An 11,590-nucleotide genomic window follows, 5' to 3' on the forward strand; every position below is an offset into this window, starting at 1 on the left:
CCATTTGTCATTCCTTAGCTTTCAAGTATGCCATTCCCCTGAAAATTCTCTTTTAAAAATCATTAATAATTAATTATCCATTGGCAATGACTTGGTGACCTCCACCTTGTCCCTGAAATTCTTTCTTTTCCTGTAGTTACTATGACATTATAAATAATTACATCTATTTTTCTTTTGAACTCTAATCTTTCTGGTCACTTTTTTCTTTGACCTTCCTTGTCTTCTTTCCTCCATATGTACATGTTTTCTAGCCTTCCACCCCAACTCTATTCTCTCTCTAGGCCATCTCTTCATGACAAACTCATGGACTTTTACTGCTTCCACCACTAACCCCATGCTGAGGGGACACACCTATATATTGCAGTCTTGCCATTATCTGGAGCTCCAGTTTTACAATTAGAGCCTCTTATGTGATGTCACTTGCATGTGCTACTGGCACTTTAACTTAAATATGTCTAAAATCTTGTCTTCCCTCCTCAAACAACTTTTCATCTTCCTTCTTAACTTTTATAAGAATATCAACAATATTCTTCTAGCTCCCAGTGTGAAAACTTATTATTGTCATTAAATCATTTCTTTTTTTTTCTTTCCCAAAGTTGGTAAATTGTCAAATTCTATTAATATCCCTCCTTTGCAATCTCATAACTAATACCAGGTCCCAATACACCTCACCTACATTATTCCATCCTAATGACACTGCCTCTGTCTAAAGCAAATGTCTGAATATTATTCCTATACTTAAAAGTTTCATTAACTCTCTATTGTCCATGGAATAGAGTCCAATTTTAAAATCAGTCCCTTCTATGGCATTATTAGCCCAGGCTGTATTAATTCATACCATGTTCCTGAAACTCTTTTTCTTCCTCATATACATCCCACAATTTCCCACCACTTTGCCTGGTTCTTTTACCTGTACCCAAGATACCCTTCCAACTAATGATTACATAATGTTATTTAAGACCTAGCTCTAAAGTCACCTTATATAGTAAAGCTTTGCTTTTCCCCAGGTAAGAATAATTTTTTAAATTACTATGGAAACTTATCTGTATTTAACTCTTTACTCTGTTGTCTTTGAACCGTGAACTATAATTACATAGAAAACTTTTAGGTGATAGCAAAAATTGAGGTATAAACAACTTAGATTCCTACTTTTCAGTATTTTAAGTTGCTCAATAACAATATTAACATCTATATTTGATCTTAATTCTGTACATAGTATGTGAAACATACATATATGTTAAACGAAAGTGAAATGATTTGAATGTTGCAAAACAAATTTAAACTAAGAAGATGATATATTGATGATTAAATACTATATACCCACAAAGAAAATATCTTAGAAAATAGGCTTAAGAATAAGCTGATACCCTGCAACCTCCCCACTCCCACTTTGGGATGAGACTTGTGTGATGTTCTTCCAGGAATCTCCCTAGTATCTTGATGTTAATGCCAGGCTAGAGGGGATAAACAACCTTAACATGAGAATGGCAAGGCCCCGGATATCCTGTAGGTCCTTTTCAGCGTATGAAAGGTCTTTTGAAACCTTCCTTTTTCCTGACCTCACCCTTCCAACTTGTAGATATATAATGGGCCCCTCTTAATGAAGAGTTCTACTCTTCCTGCCCAGGGATTCTTTCCCCATACTTCAATAAATATTAATCACCCTTTTCACCAAAAAAAAAAAAAAAAAAAAAAAAAAAAAAAGTAGGTTTAAGATCAAACACTTTATACTGAATATATAATTTGGCACATTGTAATTAATTTACTAAACTTTTTTTTACCATGAAAATTTTAAATCAAACACAAAATCAGTAATTTCCTCTTGAAATTGCACACATAGCTCCTAGTTCAAACCTCAATGTAAAAGAACAATTAACAACATTTTGCAAACAAAAATAACCCTTATAATTTTCTTACTCTACTTATTTTGGAAAGACTAGAAGTTGAACATCTTGTCAAGTATGCTAAGTGTTGTGGAGATTAGGGGCTGGCTACTAAGTGCATGATGAAGCTATATGTATTTTCACGTGTGATCAATTATCAGTGAGTGGGTAGAGGACTGAAAAACTACTTGAGGAGTAAGAGAAGTCTCTTTCGACTTTTATTTGTAACTTGTTAAATTGGCACAGCGCTGCCTGAATTTCAATCTATTTATGACAGCTTAGGAAAGAATGTAAGGACCTATTTAGCCAGAGCGATTCCATCTTGGATTAAACAGTCATTTTGTCGTTTATGCAGTAAAACTTAAACTGACCCTGCCCCCCCCACCGCCCCCAGGGGACTTACTTAAAAACAAGTCCCAGAAACCAGTCCCAGGTAACAAAGCCCAAATACAAGGGTGGATCAGGCCAGGTGGAGACATCCAATCAGTGTGTGTGTTGGGGGGATGACGCATACTGTCTCTCTAGCTACCAAGGAGTGTGGGTCCCGCCTTTTGGGTGCCAATTCTGACCAAGGTGATAGGTTAGTTCAGATATCTACTAGGGTAAATTATAATTCAATTGGTCACTTAATGTGTGACCTCGCATGACTGTGCAGCTTTCTCTGTGTGTTACAACTTCATTGGCCACCTGTGAGTGTCCAGGCCCAACCACATGGCCTTTGCCCTTAAAAGCTAGTCTGTAAGGCAGAGAGAGGTCATCCTCTCTGAAAGAGGCACGGCCCCAGCTGAATCGGTTTGTTTCTTGATGCTTGGCATGGAATAAAGCTTTGCTTGACCTTTGCTTTATATCAGTCTTGCTCCTTTAATCATGGACCCATTAGTGGGGGACCTTTCATTTGGGGGCTCTCTCAGGATTAAGTGACGAGAACTGAGCCAGCATCAGAATTTCTGGGAAAAGCCTCCGGAGGTAAGATCTCAGGATTCTGTCTGTCTGGTTGCGGAGCTCCAGGGTATGGCCCACCGGGGAGAAGCTGGACACAGCCATGCTCCCCAGGGCTGGAGTGGATGTGGGAACACCCCTTCCCTCCACTGGTAGATCGCCAGGGGGTTCGAGCCCCCCTAGAGGGGGTCAGGGGGTTCAAGTCCCCCTAGACGGTCGGGGGTTCGAGTCTCCCTAGGTGGTCAGGAGATCAAGAAAGTCCCCACCAGTGGCAGGTTCTAGGTAAGGACCGCTGGGCCTGCTGTTGTCTTTGTCTTGTCTTTTTGTTGTCTGCTGTGCTGTTTGTTGTGCTTGAAGGAATGGGGCAAGCAGAGAGTAAGGGGACTCTGACTTTTAATGGCTATAACTGGAGCCAGCTGTGGTTAGTCTAACTCAAGACAGAGACTTCAAGGAATATTCCCAAGCAGCTGCCAAAACTCCCTTCATTTCAGGGAAATTCCTGTCTTCTCTGGCCCGACAGGGACTGCCTAGCCCCTCCCCCTTGCTGGTGGAAAAGCATGGCGTCTGCTCCTCTCTTGGAGCTGATGAGCTGTAGAACTGGGAACCTTTCTCTGCCTTCTGGTGGCACTTTCTTCTGTTCTTCCCTGTCGGGAAACAAGAAGAGTGCCCCCTGGACCTAACACCCCCACTCCGGATCTTCCCACCCGGGTCTCAGTAAACATTCGAAACGGAGTGGGCCCAGGTGGAACGTAAATCAGAATTTAAACTAAGTTAAGTTTGTTGGGTTAATTAGAATGGTCATGTTTTCAAGTTAACAGCAGTAAATGTGAAACTTCAAAGTTTTTACTTAAGGTCAAATAAGCTCGTGTTATTTGTTAAAATCTGTTAACAAAGAGGTTACTAAAACTGATGGTTAATTGTCTGTCTCAGAGTTTTAATGGGTAATTGTTAAAGTAGCTTTCAAAGTCTTTGGTAACCTGAAACTTTAACCAAATGAGATAAAATACTAGAGTGCTGGTTGCTGGAACTAGGTTTGTGCTTTTGAAATCTGTTGGTAAACGAGTTTTGTGCTTAACTGATTCATAAATTTGCTAAGAATTCTGTTGTAACAGTTCACAATTGGTTAATATTTAATCTTCACTAGAGATTGAGATGGTTCTAAGAAAATGTAAATGGTTTTCTCTTTGCCTGCCCAGAGTTGTAAATGAGATCTCTTTGACTCACAAGGCTTTCCCTTGATATGCTAAGTTACTCAGGGAGTACTGCTAAACCAATGACAAACCTTGGGTTACATTTAGGTACATGCTGTAACTACTCTAGAGGTTCTATACATTTCCTAAAGTTTAATGTTTTGGTAGGGTCATCACTTGATATTTAACCATAATCTATTCTGAGTTTTTGTCATTTGTAATTGTTTTAATTCTCTTGTAAAATGAATTCCGCCTTAAAGGAAATTCATATGGGAGACTTTCAGGACAAAACAGGTCTTTGATATGTTAAAATCCTGGAACTGAAATGGGTAAGAATTTACAGAAATAAGAGCTGCATTCGGACTAAACCAGAATTAGTAGCATGGGACTAGATGAATTGAAAGATTGTAATGTTGTGTCTCTTGATGTTTTGTCTTATTTTAAACAATTACTGCTTCTGTAATGTTTGCTCTTCCAGACTAGGGAGACTTTTTCTTAAGTTATCTGTAACTTACAGAGATGTACAAGTACTCATTTGTAAACAAATCAAAGCATACAACTTTTTCTCTCTATCTGAACCCTCTGAAACTCAAGGTCTCAGTAAGTATTCTTTCTTCCATGGCAATCAGTCATTTGCATAAGTTCAATAAGATTCTGTTCTTCTTGTAACAGGATACCATTGGAAACACTGGTTATTTTACCAAGGCTTTGAATGGAATGTCATATTTGAAAAAGACTCTGATATGACAGCTTAAAGGAACTAAGGTTGACTTTATAAAACCTGGAGCCATAAAGCCCTTTGGAACTGTTGGCCTGATACCTTGCTTTACAGAGTTCCCAGCAGCCTCACCAGGTGAGTAAAGAATGTCACTTCCTGGCAGGTGCAGAAACCTCAGGATACTTTGGATACCTCAGGAAGAGGAATTCACCCAAATTGACAGGTATTGCAGACATGTCTAATGGCAAGTATGTAGCTTGGCTTCTGGCCCGGAGAGGCTACTAAAAGTTCAACCTAGAGATTCCTTATAAAAAGTTCCAGCAAAGCAGATTCTAAAAGGTCTATATGATCATTTACTGTTCTTGCTGAGCTTATGTAAATAATTAGGCCAAGTTTGTTAAAACTGGACTTGTTTTTCAATAAATTAGTCCTGATTTGGCTATCTCTAGAAATGAGGGTTATTTTAGAGAGAAAAATTATGTTTTAATAACACACCTTTATGGATGTTAAATTCTAGATTTGATTGTTTTTAAATGCTTGTTTACCTAAGCCAGACAACTTGAGGTAAACTTCAGAGAAGTTGAACGATAGCTCGTTTAGACGATCTTGCTTTTGCCAGTCAGTCAGCCCCAGACATAAGGAGGAAACTTCAGAAAATTGAAGGATTTGAAAGAAAGAATCTGATTAAGTTAGTGGGAATAGCAGAAACAGCCCCTGAGGACTATGGGTCATGCTTGCCGGGGACGAGAGCTCTCTTACAGACTCCACAGGAAAAAGGGTATCGGGTGTCAGCAACAAAAGCACAGCTTTGTCAGAGCCACACCACTTATTTAGGCTTTGATTTCCACGAGGGAGTTTCTTGGGATAGTGGGCTACTGCAGGCTGTGGATACCGCAGTTCATGGAGATGGTGCAACCTCTCTGAGAACTGACTAAAGGAGGACTCACTATAGTAGAGTGGACAGCTGAGGCAGAAGGAGCATTTTGGGAATTACAAACAGCCTTACTGAGTGCCCCAGCATAGGCCATCCCAGAAGTTACCAAGCCCTTCCACTTGTATGTGGATGAAAAAGCAGGGGTGGCTAAAAGAGTTTTGACTCAGACTCTGGGGCCTTGGCAAAGGCCAGTAGACTATCTTAGCAAGAAACTAGATCCAGTAGCGGCTGGGTTCCCCTTCCCTCTGCATAATTGCTGCCACGGCCCTCCTGGTCAAGGATGCAAGTATATTGACTCTGGGTCAAAATCTCATCTTGACCACCACCCACACTATCAAGGGCCTTCTCTGGATTCCACTGGACCAGTGGATGACAAACGCCCGAGTAACAGGGTATCAGGCCCTCCTCCTCAACGAACGAAAAGTGACCTTCCGGCCCCCGGCGGTGCTAAATCCAGCCACGCTGCTGCTAGAGGAACTGGCTGATCACCCACACAATTGCGGGGAGGTCCTAACCCAAGTCACAGGAAGGCATCAGGGCCTGGATTTACGCAGGTCACATCAAACAAGCTGAGGATAAGGACGCCCCCCAGAGATGGATGCTGCTGTCGATGGAGCCCACTGATTGTGCACTAAAGCTAAGACTCAAAAAAACGATGAGTTCATTGAATTCATTGTTGCTCTTATTGTTAAAGTATAGGTGGGAAATATAAGCAATTAGGGCTTGACATAGTATTTCTAGAAAAGGGGGGCTCTGCATAGCCCTAAGAGAGAAATGCTGTTTCTGGGTAAATCACACTGGAATCAATAAAGACAGTCTGGCGAAAGAGGACATAGAACTGGCTGAAAAGTCAAAGATCCGACTAATCTCCAAAGAAAAGGTGGAAATGTAAGGGACTATTTAGCCAGAGCGATTCCATCTTGGATTAAACAGTCATTTTGTCGTTTATGTAATAAAACTTAAACTGACCCTGCCCCCCCGCCCCCAGGGGACTTACTTAAAAACAAGTCCCAGAAACCAGTCCCAGGTAACAAAGCCCAAATACAAGGGTGGGTCAGGCTAGGTGGAGACATCCAATCAGTGGGGGCCCATACTGTCTCCCTAGCTACCAAGGAGTATGGGCCCTGCCTTTTAGGTGCCTTTCGGGCGCCTATTCTGACCAAGGTGATAGGCTAGGTCAAATGTCTACTATAGGGCAAATTGTAATTCAATTGGTCACTTATGTGTGACCTAGCATGACTGTGCAGCTTTCTCTGTGTGTTACAATCTCATTGGCCACCTGTGCATGGCCAGGCCCAACCACATGGCCTTTGCCCTTAAAAGCTAGTCTGTAAGGCAGAGAGGGGTCGCCTCTTTGTAAGAGATGGCCCTGACTGGTCAGTTTGATTCTCGATGCTTGGCGTGAAATAAAGCTTTGCTTGACCTTTGCTTCGTATCAGTCTCCCTTCTTTGATCACGGACTCATTATTGGGGGACCTAACAAGTTCAATATCTTTGTTCACTCCAGTTGGATCAGACTGGACTCCAAACTATGTGTACTTGTATTTCTACTATATTTCTACTCTAAATATCCAGGCTCCAAGTGATTCAGAGTCTGTGCAGGGCTCAGTTACTAGGAGTCAAATTTTTCCTTCTTAACTCTGTCTCCAGACCATTTTTCACAATCAGGAATTCCATAAGGCTCAGTATCTGGAATCTAGCTCCATGTGAGAGCCAAACAATGGCTATATAGACACCCCACTGGTCTTACCATTGGCTACCAATTTTGAAACATGTAGCCTCACTTTTGTTCTTGCTTTTAACACATACCAATATCCTGGTCTCATATTCACTTACTGGGCTATGTACACTTTATCCTTTCCTAGGTTAATGACTTTCTCTGAATCTATATTTAGACCTTTAGCCTTTTCGTGACACCATGGCATTAGCCTTTGTGAAACAACCAAGTTTTATCCACATTCCACTTAATGTCAATAAGTAAAATTGATTTGAAAATAAGACACCATGAAAGAATGAGATACATTAATATGGACTTTGATGAATTTATGGACTCTACCACTAAGGGCACATTGATATCTAGCAAAAGATATCAATGTAACATGTACTATAATCACTTATCAAAAATGGCAACACAAATATTAGGTTATTAGAAAAAAGATATGATTAGGATTTGAGAGAGGGCACCCATTAATTTCAGTAACTCTAGCTTCTAATTATTACCTTACAAAAAAGTTTATATATTTTCTTTAAATATTCCTTATCTAATTTTTGTCTTACCCTCGACATATACATACTAATTTATACATTAACATATATTTATGAAATATATTAATTTATATTATAATTTATTAACTAATATATAAATTTATATTGTGTTAATTTATGTCCATGTATTCATTTGTATTATATATGTACATATATAAATTGCTTGGTTTTGAGAATGTGGATAGGTTATGTACATTTTATATCTCCCTAGAGTCCTGATAAATATTCTCTTTATAAAGCACATGCAATAAGAGAGTTTGTTTTTTTCTAAAGACTTTATTTATTTGACAGAGAGAGATCACAAGTAGGCAGAGAGGCAGGCAGAGAGAGAGGGAAGCAGGCTCCCTGCTGAGCAGAGAGCCTGATGCGGGGCTTGATTCCAGGACTCTGGGATCATGACCTGAGCTGAAAGCGGAGGCTTTAACCCACTGAGCCACCCAGGCGCCCCGATAAGAGAGTTTTTTTGGAAAAAAAGTTACGATGTTTTAGTGGAGAATGTGTGAAAAGGTATGTGTGTAGGTTTGTGTGTGTGTGTGTGTGTGTGTGTGTGTGTGTGAGTATAAGTATAAGGCTGTTAAATTGTCCCTTGAGATACTTCTGGCAACACTGGATATATTACTGATTTCATTTCTATCAGTAAAACAGAACCACACATTTTAGAATTGTTCCCGTTTATTTTGAATTGCGAATATGCAAAACTTTTCTTTTTTTTTTCCTTTTTTGTGTTAAGTTAGACACCATACAGTACGTCATTAGTTTTTGATGTAGTGTTCAATGATCCATTAGTTAACATATAACACCCAATGCTCATCATGACATGTGCCCTCCTTAATACCTATCACCTGGCCACCCCCACCCCCCACCCTATGCCCCTCTGAAACCTTCAGTTTGTTTCCCAGAGTCCATAGTCTCATCATGATGATTATTTTTAATGTATATTAATGTTCTTAAAAATATTATTTAAAATGTCTCCTTTTAAAGAGAGTCAATATTCATATAAGTAGTTGCCTCTGATTAGACATGGCAAAAGAAATAACTTTGAAAACTTAAATTCCAAACTTCCCAATATTTCTTAAAGCAAAATGTCCCCAAATGAGCATTTCAAGGAGCATATTTTCTAATTTAATATTATGCAAGCACAAAGTGAACATTGTTCACATAAGCTCTCCTCGTCCAAGTTTTATCTGTTCAATCCCTGCCTTCCTAAGGCAGTATATTGAATTTGGATGCTCTCCAGATGATTGGGACGCTGTTGAGCTTAAATAGCTGCATTTCTTCAATTTTTCAAACACTAACTTGCAATTGGACTATAATTACTAGTTTTAGTTTATCACCCTAAAGGAATGAAACCATTGGCACTAGAACACTGAAGACAAAGACTTGGGAACATGGATACCATAAATCTTGTGCAAAGTAGGTTTGTTTTTGTATCAATGAAATAGTAAAATCAATATAGAATTCTTCTATAAGAACCAAACAATACATTATGTTAGAAACCTTAGCAGAAATAAGCTATAGACATGACATCTTTTTCTTTAAGCTGCAATTACCTTTTTTAGTTGAGGCAGCACTGGTCTCTTCTTTGGCTCGTTCAGTTTCTGCAAATTCAGATATTAAAGAATGAAACATGGATATCAGAAATGCCAGGTCATTTTCTTAGGATATTATAAGTCAGGCAAGACTAGAAGTGCCCCAAAGATAAAATATGGCACCTGAGAGCAAAGCAAGCAGCAGAGAAAACCACTCTATAAAGTACTTATATATTTTTTTAAGTAATGAACTCTCTTATCTCTCCAAGATACAAATCTGTGGCATTAAATTCTTGCCAGTGTAAGTAGTGGCCATAAAACAAGGTGGCTTATTTCACAAAATACACTGGAATACTAATTAGTTTATATTCAAATCTAAAATGGTGTATGAGTTGTGGGGAGGAGGACTTCAAAGGACTTCTTCATTTAGCCTTTAATTATGGGGGTGGTAAGCAGTATTTGACCTCAATCAATTAGCTTTGTATTATAAAAGATTCACCATAATATTATAGAAAATTCCAATTGAATATTTTTTCTGAGAGAGACACACATGCACACAGAGAGAAATGAAAAGCCAAAGTGTATATTTGCAGTTTCTCTGAATATCTAGTGTGGAATGTAAAGGAGCTGCCTTGAAGACATAATCTGGAATGCTGGTCCTACTACACAATTTTGGACCTCAAGTCAAAGCTAATTAAAGTTTTCTCTAATTCATAAGAAAACAAGAAAAATAACAAGGAACTGGTGAATATTTACAAATCTTCATCTACTTTATTTTACTAACTTTTTTTTGTAATGTTGTTCTCCATCGTCACCTATATTTTTATGTTTATTTTTATTCTTATTAGTATCTGTATGTATCCCCCTCACTCATATACATTCAGCAGCCGGGGCTCTGGACTCTTCATGTCCCTTTGCCCTCCCTGTGTCACAGACCTTGGGCTGTGAGAAAAATCAGATGTCAGAGGAGACCTTCACATTATGTTTAGGCTTTAATTTCATAATATTAGATACCAGTTTACAAGTTGAGCCTAAACAAGAAGTCATGTAAATATCTTCTTCTCCAGGCTGTCTTAAGACTCTGAGCTCCAGGACTGCCCAGACCCCTGACTTTATATACCTTGCAGATAAAGACTTTACACCAATGGTTCTCTAACTAGAGCGTGCAGCAGAGTCACTCCGCGGGCTGTTAAAACACAGATGCTGAGCGCAGAGGTTTTGCTTCCGTGAGTCTGGAGCATGTCCTGAGAATTTACATTTCTAATCAGTTCCCAGGTGATGCTTATGCTGCTAGTCCAGACCATAGTCTGAAAACTGTTTACCAAACTTCCCCTAAGAGACAATCAAGACATTCTTCTGTGAGCCCCATCCCTGTTTACCTCAGTTACCACCACGAGTTTAGGCTTCCAGCAGAAAACAGAATTCACATTTCTTTTTTTTTTTTTTTTCACATTTCTTTTAAAAACAAAATCTTTACAAAATCCTTCTAAAGTCAACTCCCCACCACAGTACACATCCTTGCATTAGAACGAGGGCTTTGCTTTCTTCTTTTAACTACACCCAAGCTCCTTAAGGACACTGCGTCCCTGCAAGCCATCATCTAAAATGGAGAAGGTTTGTTTTCCCATCCCCTGCATACCAAAGTGCCTGGAGGTGATGTATATATCCTCTTTACTTCTTATTACTTCTCAAAGGTTGTTACCTCCTTGCGTCCTCTAAATCTCAGTTCCTTTGAAATACACACTGTTAGGTTGCCCCTGGCTCTATGTCTCTTTTTCATTGTCATTAACTGACCTTATACTCTTGCTCCATCCCACATTGAATATTTTTACACACAGCTGTCATCCTCTCCATTACTACTGGGGGATTTCATTCAGAACGAGTCTCAGCAAACCATAAGAGACTTTTAATCACAGAAAACAAACTGAGGGTTGTTGGTGCAGGAGGGTGAGAGGGATAGGGTGGCTGGGTGATGGACATTGGGGAGGGTATGTGCTATAGTGAGTGTTGTGAACTGTGTAAGACTGATCATTCACAGACCTGTACCCCTGGGGCAAATAATACATTGTATGTTGAAAGAAAGAAAGAAAGAAAGAAAGAAAGAAAGAAAGAAAGAAAGAAAGAAAGAAAGA

At 39.4% G+C, this 11,590-nt stretch overlaps 1 protein-coding gene across 1 annotated transcript in view; it reads right to left on the reverse strand.

Annotated features, from left to right (window-relative positions):
• The window catches only part of TRDN (triadin), a 391,390-nt gene that overhangs the window by 128,233 nt on the left and 251,567 nt on the right, over positions 1-11,590 (reverse strand). The window contains exon 20 of the mRNA XM_032862438.1: positions 9,480-9,527. Within this exon, the coding sequence (XP_032718329.1) occupies positions 9,480-9,527 (48 nt within the window). The remainder of the gene's footprint in view (positions 1-9,479; positions 9,528-11,590) is intronic.

Source organism: Lontra canadensis, unplaced genomic scaffold (assembly GCF_010015895.1).
Source record: "Lontra canadensis isolate GAN:19392208 unplaced genomic scaffold, GSC_riverotter_1.0 scaffold23, whole genome shotgun sequence".
Lineage (NCBI taxonomy): Eukaryota > Metazoa > Chordata > Mammalia > Carnivora > Mustelidae > Lontra > Lontra canadensis.